The sequence below is a fragment of the Lycium ferocissimum genome, chromosome 7, assembly GCF_029784015.1.
Source record: "Lycium ferocissimum isolate CSIRO_LF1 chromosome 7, AGI_CSIRO_Lferr_CH_V1, whole genome shotgun sequence".
Lineage (NCBI taxonomy): Eukaryota > Viridiplantae > Streptophyta > Magnoliopsida > Solanales > Solanaceae > Lycium > Lycium ferocissimum.
This window is the reverse complement of record NC_081348.1, coordinates 52,866,645-52,888,620: the sequence shown is the minus strand read 5'-3', so window position 1 is coordinate 52,888,620 and position 21,976 is coordinate 52,866,645. Positions and strand designations below refer to the sequence as shown.

At 34.2% G+C, this 21,976-nt stretch overlaps 1 protein-coding gene across 5 annotated transcripts; it reads right to left on the bottom strand.

Moving 5' to 3' along the window:
* Window positions 1–14,829: 14,829 nt before the first annotated feature.
* Window positions 14,830–21,568, bottom strand: LOC132065643 (interactor of constitutive active ROPs 3-like). 5 transcript variants are annotated; one of them, XM_059459125.1, is made up of 4 exons: window positions 21,436–21,568; window positions 20,102–20,205; window positions 19,121–19,412; window positions 14,830–16,639 (listed from the first exon to the last, which is right to left on the bottom strand). In XM_059459125.1, exons 2-4 carry the CDS (start codon window positions 20,119–20,121, stop codon window positions 15,032–15,034), a joined length of 1,920 nt encoding a protein of 639 aa, XP_059315108.1. In that variant the 5' UTR covers window positions 20,122–20,205; window positions 21,436–21,568; the 3' UTR covers window positions 14,830–15,031. The 5 variants fall into 5 exon arrangements, with proteins under 5 accessions (XP_059315108.1, XP_059315110.1, XP_059315107.1 ...); XM_059459127.1 differs by having other exon boundaries at window positions 21,457–21,478; XM_059459124.1 differs by lacking the exon at window positions 21,436–21,568 and adding an exon at window positions 21,273–21,424.
* Window positions 21,569–21,976: the final 408 nt, after the last annotated feature.

Sequence of the window (21,976 nt, the reverse complement as noted above, 5' to 3'; positions counted from 1 at the left end):
GCCATTAAAATGGTAGAAATGTCACCAGCTAGCCATTTTTAGGTCCGTTATTTAGGTTGTATCTAGCATTGGCCAATTCGCAGTAATGCCTTATTTTGGGGTAAACTTTAATTTTTGTCTATCAAAATGAAAGTATTTAACTTTTGCCCTTTGCCTAAAACCTCAGGGTTCTAGGTTCGAACCCCTGCTCAGGCGAAATGTAAAAAAAAAAATTCGTTAGGCAGAGGTTGCCTACAAACTCTACCCCATCGGGCATAGTTTGCCTGCAAAACTCTTCCTTAAGGCAGAGTTTGCAGGCAAAGGGGCAGATTATGCCTTAAGGGAGAGTTTTGCAGGCAAACTATGCCTTAGCAAACTCTCCCTTAAGGCAGAGTTTTGGGCAAAACTCTGCCTTCAAAATTTTGCTTTAAGACAGAGTTTTGAAGGCAAAATCCTGCCTTGCGAATCCAAACCTCTGCCTTGTGAAATTCTATTTTTTTTTTTTTTTTTTTTTTTTTTTTTTAATGAGGGGGTTCGAACACAGAACCTCGGGATATTGGCAAAAAGAACAAGAATTAAGGACCACCAATTTGAGGGCCAAAAATTAAAGACCACCTCAAAAGAAGCACAATCTGCTCTAAAAAATGTCTAGCATTTGCAACTTGTTTAGTGTTTAGTCATAACTTAAAAGAATAGTGAACAGATGTGCTTCTTCTTCACTTACTATGTATCTTGAAGTTCAGTTTTATAGTTCAAACCTTTAGCACATTATCAATGTCCTCAAGTTCAGTTTCTTAATTCAAAACGTCAGAACTTTGAAGTTCAGTTTTTCAGTTTAAAGTTCCAGCATATCTATTGAGTTCAGTGTATATTAGTGTTGAATTCCGTGTGTATATCAGCTAGATAGAGTTAGTTAATGCTGACTAGGATCAGTTAGTTAGGAGTAATAATTGGTTATTAGTGGAGTAAATGCAAGTTAGTTAGTTTGTTACAAACATGTGACATTCACGTGTGAGTGTGAGTGTATATATTGATGTATATCAAATGTGATCATAATAAGAAGTGTGGATTTTCTTCCTCCTCTTAATCCTCTCTCTACTCGTGTATGTTGTGAGTCTTCAACTATCAAATATAGTCATTCATGGCTGGATTTAACATGGTATCAGAGTAGAGATCTTGAGGAACACGATCCACTGCGTAGAGAAGAGAAAAATAAGAGCGAATTCACAATCAAAATCGAGAAAAATCAAAACTAAAATCAGAACTTCAAGTTCCACCATTAATGGCGATTGACGAAGCAGCAGTTTCAGTTAATGAAGTTACAGCTTTAGATCATAATCATCCACTGTACCTCTAAGCATCTGATGCACCAGGTGTAGTGCTTATACTAATGAAACTCGTAGGACCAGAGAATTATGCCCTATGGAGCAGGTCAATGAAGCTAGCACTTAGAGGAAAAGGAAAGCTTGAATTCATTGATGGAACCTACATGAAGAGTAGATACAAAGGAGCATTAGAGGAGCAGTGGGAGAAATGCAATGCAATTGTAGTATCGTGGATTGCAAGCATAGTAACAAGTGAGTTGTTGCCTGGGATAATGTATGCATCAAATGCAAAGAAGATCTGGTTAGACTTTGCTGAAAGGTTTGACAGATCTGACCTAACTAGATCATATCATCTTTGACCGAAACGATCATTGAAACAAGGTAATGACTCTGTCACAAAATACTACTCGAAATTGAAAGATTTATGGGCAGAAATGGATGTGATGATTCCATCACCAGGATGTGAATGTGAGGAATCATCAGTATATGTAGCACATTTGAAATCACAAAGGTTACTACAGTTCTTAATGCGATTAAATGAGAGCTATGGATCAATAAGAAGCAACATTCTAGCTAGAAAACCAATAATAACTGTAAATGAAGCCTATGCCATAGCAGCACAAGAGGAAAGCCAAAGAACACTAGGTGTGTTGGACAAAACTAGAGAAGCATTGACACTACTAGCAGGAAGGACTCAAGGTTTTAATCCTAAGAAATTTGGTGTTCCTTGTGGAGTCTGTGGTTACAAAGGTCATCTTACAGAAAAATGCTATAGACTAGTTGGATATCCAGCTGACTTCAAAAGCAAAAGGAAGATGATGAGGACAAGCTAAGAACTGGTGAGTACAGTCATGGAAATGGGAATTTCAAATCCAATGCTAATCATAGGCAGGCGGGGTACGGTTTTCTCATTTCCAGAAGAAGGCTTAGAACCATCGTACGAAACATAGTTGTTAATCATTTTTCTGAGGAACAATACAATGATATGGTGAATAGAATGGAGAAGACAGGACCAGGAGACTGTGTAGCAAACATGGCAGGTATCACCTCATTTTTTACTAAAGCGGGTTGTGATTATGAGTGGATAGTGGATAGTGGAGCAACACATCATATCACACCTAGTAAGGAAATCTTAACCCATTAGAAAGCTAGAAGATCATAACAATAATGCGGTATAAAGTGCCAACGAAAGAAATGTCACATAGAAGGAGTAGGCAATGCACCGCTCTTTGGGAAACATGAATTGCAGAAAGTCTTATATGTGCCAAATTTCAAGTTCAACTTACTATCAATATCTAAGTTGACTAAAGAACTTGTTTGCTCAGTATGCGTTTATCCAGACTTTTGTATATTTCAGGCACTCTTCACTGGCAAAGTGATGGGAATTGGTAGAGAAAGAGATGGTCTATACATCCTAAGAAGACAACAGATGCAGCCAACAATAAATTCTGCAGTTTCTAGTAATAGCAGTGTTGATGGCAAGCTGTGGCACCTGAGATGAGGGCATGCATCAATAAAGACACTGGAACATATCAAGTCCTTTCCTAACATCATCAGCAAGGATATACAACAAACTTGTGAGATCTGTCCATTGGTCAAGCAATGTAGGCTGAAATTTCCTTCTAGTAGCAAAGATAACTACTCATATGTTTGATTTAGTCCATGTTGATGTATGGGGATCATATAGGAAGCCCACATATGATAAGAAGTACTATTTTGTGACTATAGTAGATGATTACAGTAGATATACTTGGATCTGTCTGATACATTCTAAGTGTGAAGTAAATGTGGTGCTTAAAGACTTCTTAGCTTTAATAAAAAACCAGTTTGCCCTGTCTGTAAAAATCTTGAGGTCAGATAATGGTTCTGAATTCTTTAATGCTTCTTGCACTGAACTGTTTGCCTCTAATGGTATTGTGCATCAAAGTAGCTGTGCCTACACTCCACAACAGAATGGCATTGTGGAGAGGAAGCACAGGCACATATTAGAAATGGCAAGGGCCTTGAAATTTCAAAGTTCAGTTCCTATTCATTTTTGGGGAGATTGTGTCAAAACAGCAGTCTATCTGATCAACAGGCTGCCAACTAACACTCTGCAAGGTAAGACACCATATGAAGTATTATATGACAAAGCACCTAACTTAGATCATCTAAGGGTGTTTGGTTGTCTGTGCTTTGCTAGCAAATTGCCCAAGGGTGATAAGTTTGCTTCAAGAGCTAGAAAAGCTATGTTTGTGGGATATTCAGAGACTCAGAAAGGTTACAGACTATATGATCTCATTGATCATGTTTTCTTTGTCAGTAGAGATGTTAGTTTCAGAGAATATTGCTTCCCATATGCACAACAAATGCCTCCTGAGTCACTAGACATGTTTGATTCACCTGACATTGTAAGTCAAAATGAACCTTCACCTCTCATATTGAGTAATGATGGAGATCACTCCCTTCCAGTTGAAGTTCATGTTGACTCCATACCTGCACATAATATTGACACCCGATTTTGTCCCACCTTTCTTCCAAAATATTTATTTGCGCTTCTAATATAATTGAAAACTTAAGAACATTTATTTATATTTTATTGCAATTATTAGCTTTCTATTAATTCGTCATTTTTCCGTTATCCAACTATAGGCATTCCCTATTATCATTATTATTACCGTTTTTATTATTATTATTATTGTTATTGTTATTATTATATTGCCATCACTTAATATTATAATCGCCATGATCACTTTTAACATTTCTATTTATTATCCTACGCAAAAACGCATCGCATTTTTATTTATACAATTAAACGACGGCGTTTACCTATTTTAGAACTTTATAAATATTATCGCAACTATTACAATATCATATAATTTTATTTTTTAGTTGAGTGCTAATAAATATATTTTATATTAAATCATATTTTAGCACACGAGGGTCTTTCATTTTAATTTAGGAGCCCAAATAAATATAAGGGAAGAAAGCATATTAAGTCCAGAATAAATAGGCTTCACACTAGCCCAATTATATAAGAAATCTGATCATTATTTTGTCTAATATTAGCCCAAGAAAAGAGCCCAATCCACACAGCCAATTCCCATACCCTCCTTGCCATGTGGACGCCCCGTCAGCGCCACATAAGGGGCCAAACGGTCATAGCATAGGGCTGCCACACTCCATACACATGTTTCACACACCTCACACATGTCTAGCGTGTGCCCAGCACCCTCCTCTCCCATATTATCTTGACTTACCCATTTTACCCTCATTTAATCCACCCGAAATACCCATGATACCCTTGAATCACCTAAAAGTTTCTAGGGTTTCTTTTCTCTTCCTCTCACAGCCGCATCCTTCACATCTCTCTTCCTTAACAGAGAAAGTTTTGGCTTCATTCCCCATTTTTGGAGAGGCTTTGACCTCCATCTGCAGAAATCAGATTTTGTATGGCCGTTTCAAGCCATTGCTTCTGGCAAATCACTGTAAGATCTCGAATTCTTTTGACCAAGACATCTAAAAATACCAATACAAACATGCAATTTATTTTCCTCTTGAAAAGTTTCCTCTCTCTCAGACGATTTTTGGAAAGAATCTGGGCTCGTCTTTGCTTTTTTTTTTTTGGTTCGGGCTGCTGAGCCATTAAAAAAGCTCACAACGTCCTAAATCGAGATTGGTTTTGAAACTCAAAAAAAAATCCCGCCCAAAAATCAAGCCCGAACCCTAACCTTTGCCTATAAATTCACCTCAAAAACTCCAGTTTGTGAAAAAAAAAAAAAAAAAAAGAGGATTCTCGCTTCCTAACAATCATTCATCTCTAAGAAAAGCTTTAGTTAGCCGTCGTTGCTGGAAATAGGAGCTTAATATTTTACTTGTTTAGGTCAGATTTATTTCTATCTGTGAGGAAGAGGTTGAGTCGAGGAGCTTTTAAATATTCCATCTGCCTTTTTTGACTAACAGTCATAAGGGAGAAGTTCGAAATCATTCATCGAGCTTCGGATCTGTGCATTGCGAGAGAGTAGATTCGAGGCCCCGTCTCAGTTCACTGCACCCGCAAAAGGTCAGTGATGACATCCCTCTTTGATGCTGCTAATACACAATTTGATGCATGTTTTTTTTTTTTTCTACCAACATGTATTGCTAGCCATGTTTCTTCTTTAAAAATTATGTGTTAAAAATCTCCATTTCAGTGTTGAATTGATATTTATTAAACGATTGTTGTTTGACCTTCTTCGTTTCGGAACGCTGCACAAATAACATGCATGCTTCTATGTGTTTAGAGAAAATAAGAAATAAAATCTGATCCTTTTCGTTACTCTTTTGGTTGAAATTAGTGTGGATGTGTTTTTTTTTTTTTTTTTTAAAAAAGTAATAAAAATAATAATCGTGTTAAGTTGTTCTTGCCTTAATGATGTTATGATAATGTAAGTTTGATGTTGGTGAAACACGATAGAACAATGTGTTGGAGGTTTTCGGCATTCAAAATGGGCTCACTGGGATTTTAAGGCCAAACCATGACGCTATACGTCTTACCACTATGTTTTATTTCTGTTTTAATGCCTTTGGATCCTGTTTCGATTCCTTTACACCATATACACCATGCTCTTGAGTTGTAGTATATTTTTGTTCATTGAAAAAGAAAGCTTATGCGTGTTGTTTATTTCAAGACTTTAAGAATGACTGAACTTGTGCACTGTTCATTGTTTTCAGCATAATTGGTAGTGGAAAATATGTAACTTTAGAAGTAGTATCATTCATTTTCTCCAAGACATCCTACAGTAGACGTTAGATTTCTGGTGTTTGACCTATGGTAGTTATTATTATCAATGGTAATCTCCCGTTTTAAGATTAATATACTGAATATTTAAATTTGACTAAGTGTCGTTTGAATTCTAAGGTTATACCTAGTTGTTGAGAATTTTGGTACTAGGCTAATGTTAAATCCTTTAGTAACGAACTATAGTTGCGTTGGTTTTATTAATTGGATTTCTATGTATTCTTACATCTGTTTAAGGCATTTACTCACTATGAAAAGGTTAAAATTGCTCCTACTAATTTTATGTTTCTTCCTCTTTTACGTGTACATTTTGGGAGCAAAAATGGAGTCTTTATGAAAGACTCTCGCCGCCGCAAGCAGTCTTGCTTTGAGACTTAATGTTCATCGCCGCTAGACCCGAAATCAGCATTTCCTCTTCACTCATCTTTATCCCCGTCTCTCACCAAAATGAAGGGAGAGGCTGGGAAAAGTAATAATATTATGTCATGGTCTACTTCCTGTTGCTTATTATAGGGGAAGAGTTATATCTTGTTGTTTCTTTTGTTTGTTATGAGTGTTATGTCTGTTGGTGTTGATTTATTTCCTTATAAGAGTCTGAACATTTAACCTTGTTTGATCATTCAGATTAACCTCTAGTTAATAATCCAAGCATTTACTAAAAAACCTATATTATGTCATACCGATTTAAGATATTAGTATGCGGGCTGTTAAGAATTAAAGGTTAACCTTTTTCTAAGAAACTAGCTCTTAAAACTTTCTTTAAAATTGGAACTTACGTTTAGCCATAAATCTCTTCAACGGGTCAAAATGATTTTAGTAGTTTAGCTCGGTTGGTATTGAATTCGTTAAGCACTTTCGGTCAAAAAATGGCTTTTATTTTTGAGTCAAAATCCAAGTCCAAATCTTTAAGTCTAGTAAATTGAACGATTCATTTGGTCGGTAACCGTAATTAAATAGGACCATAATATATTAACCTAAGTTTGATCGGTAACCGTAATTAACGGATTTTAATGGATGCCTAAGACCTTCCATTAGGATAATTAGAACCCTTACCTAGAATTTATTAGGTTAGTAAGACCTTTAAAATTGGAGTTTATTTTAGGCATTTACTTAGTTAAAATACGTGTCCTAATTCACCGTTAAAATAATTAGGTGGCGACTCCTTAAGTTAAATGATTAGGAATCACCAATATATTGTACTCCGCTTTGACCCGGTTAAAATGGGGTATAACACATAACACTTCCATGAACACCACTCCTGATGCACCTACACCAACTCCCTCTATTCCTATCTCAGTTCCTGTTGAAGATCCTACTGTCACAACTCCTTCTGCTGCAGAAACTCCTTCTATTCCTATTCCCTCAAGACCTATCAGGCTCACTAAACCACCAACTTGGCTCAATGACTACATTACTACATCTACCACTTCTAACACCAGCAAATACCCTATTGCTAGTTGTATTAGTTACTCACACCTGACCCCTTCTTATCAAGCCTATCTTGGTGCCTTATCTGTTGAGACTGAACCTACATCTTTCAAAGAGGCATCCCAACATAGCAAATGGATTGAGGCCATGCAAGCTGAGATTTCAGCCCTTGAGGACAATCACACTTGGGAGGTGGTGGATCTGCCTCATGGCAAACAAGCTATAGGTTCTAAATGGGTGTTTAAGATCTAGTACAAGGCTGATGGAACTGTAGATAAGTACAAGGCAAGGTTGGTGGCAAAGGGCTATACTCAATAGGAGGGATTGGATTATCATGAGACCTTTTCTCCTGTACCCAAGATGGTGACAGAACCGTCATTAAGCATGCTTGCCTTCAGGATTGGCCGCTTGCTGCAAATGGATGTGAATAATGCATTTTTACAAGGTGATCTGTTTGAGGAGGTTTACATGTCATTGCCTCAAGGCTTTTACAGACAGGGGGAGACCAAGGTGTGCAAACTTTTGAAGTCTTTATATGGGCTTAAACAGGCATCCAGACAATGGAATATTAAGTTGTCTAGTGCCTTGTTGGAAGCTGGATACATCCAGAGTCCTTTTGACCATTCCCTCTTCACCAAACAGGCTGGTGATGACATAGTGATAATCTTGGTCTATGTTGATGACCTTTTGATCACAGGAAGCAATGAACACATGATTCAAGAAGCACAAAACACCCTACATAACAAGTTTAAGGTCAAGGACTTAAGGAAGCTCAGATATTTGCTGGGAATTGAAGTAATGAGGTCACAAAAGGGCATTTTACTGAATCAAAGGAAGTATACATTGGAACTCATCTCCAATGCAGGCTTAAGTAGTGCTAAACCTGCTTCCACACCAATGGAGTTGAATAGCAGACTTACTACAGTGGAGTATGATGAAATAGCAAACAAAGTAGAGTCTGATGGAGTGGGAAAGAAAACTGATGATCCTTTGTTGTCAGATGTTCATAGCTATCAACAGCTAATTGGGAAGCTGATATACTTGACTATAACAAGACCTGACATCTGCTTTGTAGTTCAGGCCCTCAGCCAATTTATGCAACAACCAAAGAAATCACATTGGGAAGCAGCTTTAAGAGTACTAAGATACTTAAAGAAGGCACCAGGTCAAGGAATCTTATTGAAGAGAAGTCCTATTAACAAGCTGATTGCCTATTGTGATGCAGACTGGGCTGCTTGCCCAAACACAAGGAGATCTGTGACAGGCTATGTTATACAACTAGGTGATTCCTTGATATCTTGGAAGTCCAAGAAGCAGCACAGAGTTAGCAGAAGCAGAATATAGGAGCATGGCAACTGCAGTTGCAGAAATAGTTTGGCTACTAGGATTGTTGAAGAATTTGCAGATACAAGTTGACACACCTGTCAAGTTGTGTTGTGACAATAAGGCAGCAATGCAAATAGCTTCAAATCCCATATTCCATGAGAGGACAAAACATATTGAGATTGATTGTCATTTTGTGAGGGACAAACTTAAGGAAGGACTGATCAAACCTGAATTTGTAAGTTCTCAGCTTCAACTAGCAGATGTAATAACAAACCTGAATTTGTAAGTTCTCAGCTTCAGCTAGCAGATGTGCTAACAAAAGGCCTTGCATTAAGCCAGCATCACTTCCTTCTAAGCAAGCTAGGAGTGTTTGATGTGTTTCACCCCCAGCTTGAGGGGGAGTATTGAGTTCAGTGTATATTAGTGTTGAATTCCGTGTGTATATCAGCTAGATAGAGTTAGTTAATGTTGACTAGGATCAGTTAGTTAGGAGTAATAATTGGTTGTTAGTGGAGTAAATGCAAGTTAGTTAGTTTGTTACAAACATGTGACATTCACGTGTGAGTGTGAGTGTATATATTGATGTATATCAAATGTGATCATAATAAGAAGTGTGGATTTTCTTCCTCCTCTTAATCCTCTCTCTACTCGTGTATGTTGTGAGTCTTCAACTATCAAATACAGTCATCCATGGCTGGATTTAACAATATCTCGTTGGTTTAATTCTCTCTTCTTCTTCTTCTTTTTTTTTTTTTTTTTTTTTTTATTCAAGACTCTATGTTCTTAAATTTAGTTTTTTTTTTTCCAATACTTTAGGACGTTATATCCTTAAATTCAATAGTTCAATTCAAACTTACGGATTTTTAGCTTTAGTGTTCGTAAGTTCAGTTTAAACTTCAGTGACACTGTGTCTTGAAATTTAATTTTTCAAGTTCAAAATTTCAGGACACTATGCCCCGAAGTTCGAACGGTATAGTTCAAAATTTCAAATTTTTATATCAAACCTCTGGATTGTATATCTTTAGTTTGCAGAATAATTAAAGTCAACAATCTCCAAGCTTTGGTTGTAACTGGAAGAGATCATATACAAGATTTGGGTCTTTGCGATAAGAGAGATAGTGGGAACTTTCATCGATGAAGGTATACATTGATAGAATTGTGTAAACTTATGAATCTATACTATATTAAAAGTACGAAGGGCCTTAGAAATGTTGATTGAACTTTTTGCCCTTCATTAAAAGATTCTACAATAGAAAAATAATTATTTAATAATTGTCAAATATTTATGAGTTAAAAAATCATTAAAATTTGATTATTAAACCTTTCCTTATTTGAATCAAGCACCTAAAATTTAGGACTTTGAAATCAACTAAAATTTTAATCTCTAATTTAATTATTTAGGAGTTAAAAAATCATTAAAATTTGATTATTAAACCTTTCCTTATTTGAATCAAGCACCTAAAATTTTGGACTTTAAAATCAACTAAAATTTTAATCTCTAATTTTTCCAAATTTTGCCATGTATTACGAAAAGTATTAAATTTGATTTTCAAATAAAAGAAAAGGAAGGAAATCTAATTGGTTAATAACGTGACCTAATTTTTAATACTATTTATTTAGAAGTCAAGTATAAATATCCCACTTTGAAATTCCATTTATAGAATTTTGAAAATTTAAATAAACAGAAAGCAATTAAAAAAAAAATAGCATTCAATTACTTTCCATCCAAAACTCTTATTCCTATAATTAGTTGGCAATTTTGTTTGGAAGAGACTAATAAAGTGAACCTAGCGTGCACTTCTGGTCATAAAATTTTATTATTTCTTATATTTATTTTTTAAGGAATAGAGCTGTTTTAAAATACTATTTTCAGATTTTCGTGGCAATAAAATCTTATTAGGGTTAGAAAAATACATTTTTACCTCTATAAAAGAATTTATCAATGGGTGGAAAAAAATTTCTTAGGAACCTCAACAACCTTTTCTTTTGAGATTGTGTTCTTTTCCAATTATAAAATCTTTTATAATTTACATAGGTCAAAATTGGACATGATTGATCGATGTATGATTAATGATCTGATAATTTTTTTATTCTTTTTTTTTATAGATTGGTTGATTCATGCCACAAATTCTACTGCTTCGTCCTGCTGATTCCTTCTACTTTGCTATCTAGCTCGAAGGCAAAAAGGTTAAAGTTTTTTTATTTTAATCGTTAAAGGTCTATTAACATGTATGTCTTTATATTCGTATGCACATATTTATCTGTGTATACATTCATGGGTAACGCATAGAGCCAAATTTGAAAAAGTTGATTGTCAATAAAAACGTCAAAATGCTTACCATCTATTATTCCCTATTATATTTATGTATAAATAAAGCTAACACTGCCGGGGATGATATTTATTGGAAGATTGGTTTTCCTCAACTTGTTTTTTTTTCGTTGTTAAAAGGATTGGCTCATCTTGTCTTAAAGTTAGATTTTTTTTTAATTTAAGTGTAAATCTAATGCATCCTATTATGTAGGAGTACGTTGTTGCATAGGATGTATTTGCTGCTTCTGTTTGCAATAAAAGTCGCTAACTTTAATTTGACATAAAATTGAGCATTTACAGATTTTATAGGATTGTGCCTAATGATTTGAACAATCAAAGTTTATATGCTAACTTGAAAAGTATTTATTTATAGCTAAGCCTAAGTAATCACGTTTATTTGAGGGTAAAGAGTGATGTGATTTGAAGATGTATATGCAATTTGATTGAATATCCGTTCCTTCCACAAAATACTACATATAACAATGAATTTCTTAATAAATATAGAAATATTATGAATTTGATACTACCAAAACTTACCAAAAACACATATCTTAAAAAATTTAATTTTCATCTTATTAGTCAATGAAATTTATATATTGGTAAGCTCAGGTTTATTTTTATAAATATTTGTGTATACCTTTAGTCTTAGCATTACACATGAATAGGAATATGATGTAATTTGCAATTGGTTACCTGTAAATGAAGTAGTATAGTAAGAAAGCATAAGTGGAATATATATGATTGAGTTAAAATTTTGTAAGAACTATTTGTATTTTTGTCTAATTGACATATGTGATTATTAGGGCATGATTATAAAGATACAAGTTTTATAAAACTTGTAAGTAAAATGCGGGTAAAGAATTTTTAATTGTCTGTAAATTTGTGTTTTGTGAGGAAGACACATTCTTTGAATATTATATATGTTATTCAAAAAGAAGGTTCTCATTATTACGGAGCACATGCGCAACGCCCATTGTACTAAAATTAGTATATACGATTAAAAAGGTACGTAAGCGAAATATTGTATTACTTTTTTACCCTTTAAATATCAATTTCACATTAGATAAAGTTGACATTTAATTATTTTCATAATATATATTTAGGACTTCATAATTAACTAAAATTTTACTTTTTTTTTTTTATCTCTTCAGTAAGATTTTATTTATATGAATTATTTTCTTATTTGAATTGCGTATAAAATTTAAATTCTCATAAAGATTCGAAATAGAAAATAGCTCGAAACAAACTGCATGGACAAATATTTGTTGTACTTTCAAGAGAACTATCAAATGATGACAGTAAAATTGTAATCGTGATAAAGCGGTCAAAAAGATGTAAGAGAACATAAACTATCAACATCGTTAGTCAAAGTTGTCATATGAAAAACAACATACATATTTGTGTCAAATATAATAAAAGATGTATGATTACAACTAATTCAATTCATCATTTTTGCATGTTCAGAAGATATTCTATTAAGCTATATAATAATATTTATTTCATCATTTAAGCAAATATTTCATTTATTTTAACTTCAATTATTTTCCCAATCATTTGTTCTTTTATAAGATATTACTTGACGCGATTTGTTGCACGTACGCTAAATTAGTTACTAGTAAAAACGAATGAATTGTCTGACCTACTGTCTAGTGGAAAAAATAGGAGAAGCGAAGTGGACTGTTGGCTAAACTCTAAATAATTTATGGAAAGCTACGTATATATACGTATTTTACGTAACGATAGTTTCTTATTTACAAAACATAACGATATATTACAAAACATGACGGATTTTCATATATTTTTCGCTTTTTTTATTTTTTTTCCGAAAAAAAATAATTTTTATATATTTTTTTAAAATATTTTTTGTTTTTTTTTTGCTCAATGGCTTAAAAAATTACCTCATATTTCTGTGTATGAAAGTTGTATGAAATGTGTATGTGTGAGCAAAATTTTTAATATAATTTTCATATACAAAATTTTGAGCGAAACTTTAAGGAATATTGTATGAAAATTGTTACAATGTTGTTGTAGTTGTATTAATTTTTAGAAACCTAATATGAAATTTATATACAAACAATGTGAATGAAATTCTAAATAATTGAGGATAGATATACATTTCATACCATTCTCATGATAATGTTTAAGCTTGATCAAGATATACATTTCAACATTTTTCATACACTAAATTTTGAGCAAACTTTTTAAGTCTTGAGCGAGATATACACATTTCATACAACTTTCATACATAAGTTTTTGAGCAAAAAAAAAAAATATTAATTTTTAAAAAAAATAAAAATAAATTTAAAAAAAATAAAAAAAATATTTTTTTAAAAAAATGATTTTTAAAAAATAAAAAATAATTTAAAAATAATTTTTTTTTTTTAAATATAAAGCATGTTTTGTATAGGATTTGTAATGTTATGTTTTGTAAATATAAAACTATCGTCGTATTTCTCAATATATATGTAGCCTGGTTGAAACTTAAATAGCAGCCCAAAAATGGAGTTCCTGCACTTGGCCCATTACAAAATTCCTTCTCAATATTTGGTTTGTTTTTAAAATAGTCAATTTTGTTTTTTCTTTTTCTGAAAGAAAATATTTACCAAATGAATGGAAATGATGGTATATCGGTATCTCAACTCTTAACGCTTACTCCACGCTATAGTTCCTTATCAGCTAAAATATTGAAAATCATCATATAGTCATATACCTATACCATATCCGCATCTTTTACTTGTTGAGAATTGAGTTTTAAAGTGACCAATCTTAATAAGAATCTTGTCGTACAATTCAAAGATGCTTTTGTCACCCCTTGAATTTTGTGGTCATAAACATATTGTCATTCATATAATTAAAAACCTACTAAATATAGAAGAAACATTCTTTTTATACCGACTAAATATGAAAGTAAGACATATATATTGAAACTAATGCCGTAGAATTTAGGAGTTCGATACTTCATAACTCAAAAGGCTACACATTATTGCTATGCAAGCTCGAAATTTTCTCTGTCCATACACCTGCATGACAAGGAAACTAGATAAAACAAGAGACTCAACCAATTAACAAAATTTGATCTACGTGTTGCATTTGGGCTACAAGTTCCATTCTAAAAAGTGTAAAAGAACTTTTTACACGGTCGGATCACCTAAAAGATAATTAGAACTAACCATTCATATTAAGTGGGACTAATAACCTGAAAAATAAAATTTGTAATCATCCAAGCCAGTTAAAACATTTACCAACTGATTTTACCAGAAGATTATCTGTTAGATCTTTTAGGGCGTCAAGATTTGGCATAGATTTATATGAAGATAGTTCATCCCAATATCATATCAATGTTGATGCAATGCATGAAGTTCTTATAAGGTTTAAATTTTTGTTTTGTCAAATTCCAGAAAAAGTTCTAGTGATCGAGAAAATAACTGACCGTTCAGCACGAATCACAGTAGCTCAAAATTAGCACTCCCTCTGTTTCAATTTGTTTCTCTTACTTTCCTTTTTAATCTGTTCAAAAAAGAACGGTTTTTTTTCTTTCTAATTTGACAATTCTTTAATTTCAACATCCCATATGGCATGTTTAAGGCCACAAAATTAGAGGGCATTTTGGTACCTTCAACATATCTTTAGTTTAAGACCACAAGATCCAAACGTATTTTCTTTAAAACGTACCACTCAAACTAAGACAAAAAAATTGAAACAAAGTAAGAGCATTCAAAAATCATATATAACAAACGGCATAGATACTTATGAAAACATGAAAAAGAAAGAGCAACAGAATTGAACAATCATTAGACTCAGTTCTAGGCTGAGCAGAGCTTCTATATGATTACACAATAAGTATAATTCCAGTTGACTTTGTTTGAAATACATAAACTAATAGGTTAAGCTCCACATACTTACCTATTTTAGTGGCTTCTTCCATAGCTCGCCGATCCTCTTAAGCATATTCGGATTTTTCCTCTTCATTAAATCTTCATCCATGTCATCAAAGTAAGGCGAACTAATCTTGCGAGGACTGTACGGACTGTCCATCGATCCAGTTCGTTCCACGAATTTCCCGTTATTACCATTTGATAGCATAGCGGTCGCTACTTCAGCAGCTTTCCTCCATTGGTTGGATTGAACCTTCAACTTCCTTAGTTCTGCTTCCATTTCTGCATTGGAAGCTTGAGCTGCATCCAATTGCTCAGCTACCCTAGCCACCCGCCGGTTACTCTTATCAACCTCCTCGTTCATGTACCCGAGCCTCATGAGAGCTTCTCTTTCTGCAGTCTTTGCAGCGTCTAGTTCAGCAGTAACTTCATCCTTCACTTTACCTCTATTGCTTTCCTTTTTATCAGTTTCGTTCTTCAGAATCTCATTTTCCTCTAAAATATTCTGCAGTTCGGTTTCCTTATCCATCAGATTTGCCTTCAGATTTTCGATATAAAGTCTTGATCTTTGAAGCTCCTTTTCAAGTTCATTTTCTCCTTTCCCAGATTGTGCATTCTCTAGTTTCATGATAAGATTCTCATTCTCCTCGCAAATACCTTGCAATTCATTTTCTTTATCCATCAAATTCGCCTTCAACTCCTCTATTTGTGTTTTGAAAATTTGTAATTCTCCTTGCAGCTCATCTTCCTTCTGCCTAGACATTGACTTGATTTGCTCCACCAACTCATACGCACTTCTAATTTCAAGTGTGCTTCGAGTTTTCTCTTCGTTGTATTTGATCTCAGCTGCTTCCAGATCAGCTCTTAGACGTTCAACTTCAGATTTCAGAGAAAAAAATTCTGCCTCAATTTTTTCCGTACTTTCATCAATTTCGACAATTTCACTTTCACCAACGTTACTAGTATTTGTTTGGAGTTTGGAAACAAGGTCTTCCAGTGAATTTGCACGTGCCTTCGACTGATCCAACTCGGAAGATATAGCATTGTATGCTTCCACAACTTTGTTACCATCAGACCTGAGGGACTCCACGGTCTTCTTTGCTGATTCCAGTTGCAACAGAGTTTCAGTAACAAGTGTTTGAGCTTGAGCTTCTGAATCTTTGCTATCTTTTAGTTGTTTTTTCATCTCTTCCATAAGCGAAAGAGTATCCGCCAAGTTTTGTTTCAAGCTTTCGAGCTCAGTTTGTGCTGCTTCCGCGTTCTTGGTTTTTGTAGCCTCAGATAGAGCAACAGTATCAAGCTGAGTCTTTAGTTCCTTGATCTCATTCAAGGCAGAAGCTAATGAAGCTGCGTCCACCGAATGCTGTTTTTGGATTGACTCAAGTTCTGAATGCAATGTCAGATCCTCGGCGGACTTTTGGTGGTCAGTTGGACATGTACTCTCAGAAGAAGGTTGCTGGGGAAGCTGGTCCAGTTCGGAGGACAATATTGTACACTGTCCCTTTGACTCCTCGGCCTCTACCTCTACCTCAGCTTGCTTTTTGCATGCTTCAGATGAACTTAGCTTGTCTTTAAGATCATTTTTGAGCTGAGTGATTTGCGACTCCAATTCAGTGACCCTGATTGGGCGCTTCTTCTTTAAAATAACAAAAACAAAACACAATACAAAGAAAAAGATTTAGGATATAGACACAAATATAGGGAAAAAAATAAATTTGCAAAACGACACAGGATCGCGTAAAACAAAAAGGGCAGCCTGGTGCACAAAGCATCCCGCATTAGCAGGATCGCGTAAAACAAACTTCATCACATGGAATTTTAAAGGCAATGACAATCTGACTACATGGAATCACATTGTTAAACATGGCGACACTTGCAGTACATTATAGGTAGAAGAGATCACAAATCTTAGACTATCTTTAGCAAGTAGTGACAAATTACTTATGTTGAACCTTACTTGCCCGCCATAAGTAAACAGATCCAGAAATTAACCTTCAAAATCAAATGAGGACAGCAAGATCAAGAAAAGTCGCTCCATACAAAAGATTTGAAACCACTCAAGGAAATCTAGAAGTGTGAACTTGTGAGGAAGATCTAGAGTAGCAATTTTATGATATCTGTATTAAGAGGTTAAAGACTGTCGAAATACAATAAAGGAAAGATGAAATGTAAAATTTTACTCTACGTGATTGCTTTTGAGGATAGATTTTAGGGGGAAAAAATCCAATAACAAGGCTTATTACACTGAAGCAATCTTGTGTAAAATCAACTGTGAAGTATTAAAGATATCTGTGAAAGAGCATGTCTCTTAGTTTAGAGCACCTTATGTGCTCCCTCTTCACCTTATCAGTATCATTATTATTATTCCGCTATTATCTTGTTCTTCAATTTTATTACAACCGTTGTTTCTTTTATTGATTATCTTTATTTTTTGCTGTCAATACTTTCTTTTCATTAGTATTTTCATCATAGCTTCTTTTTTTTTTTTTTTTTTTTTTTGGCTCTTGTATTTTTTTTTTTTCAAACCCGTTTTGCAGACGCTTTTCTTGAGTCAAGGGTCTATCGGAAACAACCTCTCTACCTTACACAAGATAGGGATAAGGTCTGTGTACACCCACCGTCCCCAGGCCCCTTTTGAGGGAACAGAATGGGTATGTTGTTGGAATCGGTAACCTTGAGACAAATGAGAAATGAGATTGTAAGATTATGATTAAGTGTTCCTTTTAGCAAATGGACACAGCCTTGGAGCACAAAGTTCATGATCAATACTTATGGGCTGGTAATTCTAAATGAACTAGAAATGCATTTTCAAACTTTTGCCATGGTTTTTAAATAGAAGAAAGGAAAAACAGAGACAAAAGAAACAACAGCATCTAGAGGAAACAAAATGGTAGGAGTTGCACATCAGTATTGTTAAATCTAAACCTTTAATATCGTAATAGAAGGGGATCTTTTGGCACTAAGATAGCATAAAATATATAAATCTTTCATTCGTTGAGATGGATGTGTGGGCTGACTAGGAGAGATATGATCAGAAATGAAAAGATTCGAGACAAGCTAGGGATGGCAGACAAGATGCGGGAGGCGAGACTGAAATGATTTGGACATGTCCAGAGGAGAGGCACAGATGCTCCGGTGAGGAGGCGTGAGAGGCTGGAAAGGGAGGGCTGTTAGAGAGGTAGAGGAAGGCCGAAGAAGTATTGGAGAGAGGTGATCAGGCAGGGTATGACTAGTCTTCAGCTTACCAAGGACATGACCCTAGATAGAAGGTGTGGAGGGCGAGGATTAGGGTAGAAGGCTAGTAGTAGGATTAGTAGTACCTTTCTTTCTTGCTGGTCCAGTATTATTTTCGTCATTTTCCTGTATTTTTATTTTAGCATTCGCATATCTCTTATTCTTTTGCCATGCCTTTCTATACTGCTTTGGATTGCTTGTTCTTATCTCTAGCACTATCACTATCTGATTGTTTCTTTTAGTTCGACGTCCTATTATCTTGATGTTATTACTGCTTATTATTGTTGTTTATTATTACTGATGATTTTCCATCTCTCTTTGAGCCGGGGGTCTATCCGAAATAGCCTCCCTACCCGTCAAAATGTAGGGGTGAGGTCTGCGTACACTCTACCCTCCCCAGACCCCACCTGGTGGGATTATATTGAGTATGTTGTTGATGTTGTATAAATCTTTCATTCACAACAGCAAGGGCACTTATGGCACTAAGAAAGCTTCATTACTAGAGTAGAAGTTTCTTATTAATCCTCCCTTCTCTCAATTGCCCTTTTTGTCACTCTAAAACTCATCCAAACATAAACAATCATTTCTTTTCAACATCTTTCTGTTCTCTAAATTCATAGATGCTATTCTGAATAGTTTTACAGTTCAATGCCTATCGGTGATCTAATTTGCAAAATAGCCAGCAAATGTAATAGGTTTTGTATATTTTAAGTATAAAATACATAAAATATACATACAATGTCCATAAATATACATATAATATATATAATCAGAGTATACATTTTGCATATTTTGGCTAGCGCCCATAATTAAGTTTGGCCGACGGGCCAAAAATGAAAGAGGCCCTTCAGTTTAAGCTAAGTCATTTTTGTAGAAATTTTACCTCAGATTCCGAACTTTGAGGCGATTTCTGCTCTGTGACCTTAGCCCTTCTCTCTTTAGGCGTCCTACCATTAACATGAGGAGAAGATGCAGAGTCGGAATCTGGTGCACCCGTCTTCAGGCGGCGCGCAACTCGAGGAGAAACCTTTTGAGGCACATCTTGAGGAACACCTCGAGGAGAATTCTTTTGAGGAGCTTCTCGAGATTTCACACCCCGGGGAGAGATCTTTAGAGGCACTTCGGACGAATTGCCTCGTGGAGATTTCTTCTGTGGCACTTCAGAGGAACTGTTTCTGATATCAAATTGGAAAATTAAGGAAAAGGTCAGAATACAGTTAAAGAACAAAGAGATAACTCGCCCGCGACTACTGAAAACAGGCTATAATTCACCAAAAAACTGAAGATCATAGCAGATAGAAAGAATGTTGGTAGTAAAATATTTCACATACATTGAGTAAAAAGAAGCATAAAGCTGAAACAGATATTTGTCATCTGCAATATATAATGTTCACAGTACAAATTTGTGCACAATATTTACTACTATCATAAATCACTAAACCACAAATGGAAACATCTTAATATCTTTCTGATTCTTTTATTTAATGGCAAAAAGATAACAGCTTTCAGAATCCTTTAACAGTATGAATGAACACATTTAAAGCACAGCCCCTTTTCCAGTCACAACATTCAAGATTTATAGTCATAAACTCACCCTGCCATTTTCTTATCCTTCAACACACACTAATAGAAATAATAGAATTAACACATTCAAAGAACTAAAGCTGTCATTTTTCCCCCCCATAAATTACAAGTAGTTATAAATATACATGTCAACTTCAGTGAAAAGAATTCACCATTAAAACTCATAGCTTCACAAAAAGGGACCAGTACATTGCCATTACAAGAACAAAAGCATGATCCAGCCAAGACTAGTCCATTTTTTATTTACTAATAAAGATTCATAAATGCCAACTTAAGTCACCTTGCTTTAGGTGTCTGCATATCTCAACAACCTTTTGGCCCACAAGAGTAAAATCTTGGTCTTAATAAGATTTTTCCTGTTCAATGCCCTCTGTCCCACTAAACCTGCAAGATTATATAAATATCATACTAAGCTAAAGACCACTCATATAGTAATTGAATGAAATATGGGGAATCCAATGTGTGAAAACAATAAATACAAGACTCTTCATATAGAAAGAAAAAAAAAATGACACTCCAAAATAGTATAGACTATTTCCATGGGATTAATTATTATTTATTTATTTATTTTCAAAAAAAGGGTGTCTTGGTTCATCTAGCCACATTAAATGCTAATATAATAAGGTGAGTTTGGTACCAATTTTAATTGCAGTCACGAGGACCATGCATACAGTGATCAATACACAGGACAAGTAGCATAGTAGATTATTAGTAAGATTTTTACCCTTAATAGTTCGTAGAAACTGTTCAAAAAATATGACTATTTGTTTAATGAGACTATGGACAGTGGGACCATAGAGGGTAAAAATTATGCTCCTTAATTACAGGCAATCTTCACCAGGAAATCATCCTTCATTTTAGCCTGAATGAAGGGCACTACAATATAACTATCTTCAAAAAAAAAAAAAAAAAAAAAAAAAAAAAATTAAACCCCACCTGAGTTTTTTGCAAAATCTTTAAAGTCAGATCCAGATAAGCTTAAGATGAATGCTTCAAACAGAAATGATTAAATAAAACACAAGAGGAAGAAAAAGAAAATGGCTCAAATTTTGTATTTGCAAGAAAGAAACTAATGCAGCTCTAGTGAAAAAAGGAATAAACACACATGACACCCAAAAAAACAGGCTTAAAAAGACAAGAAAAAAGAGTTCTTGAAAGTCATCAAGATTCCATTTTTTTTTTTTAACTTTTTAGCAAAAAAACCTGCAAAATGTAAAGCTGAAAACTTTAGTGAAACATCAAGCTCAAAACACAGACAAAACACTGTTAGAGTGAAATGAAAAAGTAAAGAGAAACCATACTGCTACATTCCAAAAAGTTATTCAAAAAGTTTACATCATGACATTGTACAAAAGAAGAACAAAAAGCCACCATTTTTTGCTAATATAAAGAACCCCATAAAAGAAAAAGTTTAAAAAGAGAAAATGTGTAAATTGAGATTTTGGTCTTACCAAGAAAAGATACAGGAAGGATATCAGAAGAGTGTTAGAATTTTCCACCATTCATTAAAGAAACAACAAGAAGAAATAGAAAAGAAATGAACATTTTTTTGTGTATATATATAAGTAGTAGTAGTACTAGTACTAGTGATTATAGCACAGTACTCGAGGTTACCTGCTCTGATGGAAGTAATACCTAATCTTTTTTCTGACTTTGGTTTCTTTCTATCTATTGTTGGCTCTTAGCTGTGTAATGTGGACTGCAAAAGAGAGTGTTGAGCTATATGTTTCAAAGTTTTTTTTGTTTCAAAGTTTTTTTGGTAGCTTTTGAAAATAATGATGTGAGAATCTACCGGGAGAAATAGATTTTTGGTTTTTTATAATTTTTTTTAAAAATTTTATGATCTTTTAAAAGAGATCTTTATTTTTTACATATAAGAGATCTGAGAAAAATATTTTCTTCTAATCAAATTGTAAGAGGGCAAGAGATTTTATTTCCTCTATACATAAAGAATGCAATATTTGAAAAAAATACACTTCTTTTGTTTTAATTTATGTGAAGTTGTTTGATTGAGTACAGTAGTTATGAACTTGTAGTTTAAAATAAATTATAAATATTTGTGTGGCTAGAAATCTCATTAAGAAAAAAAGTGAAATTTAAAATAAAATTGTTACTCCCTCCGTCCATTTTCACTTGTCCATGTTTGACTTGACAC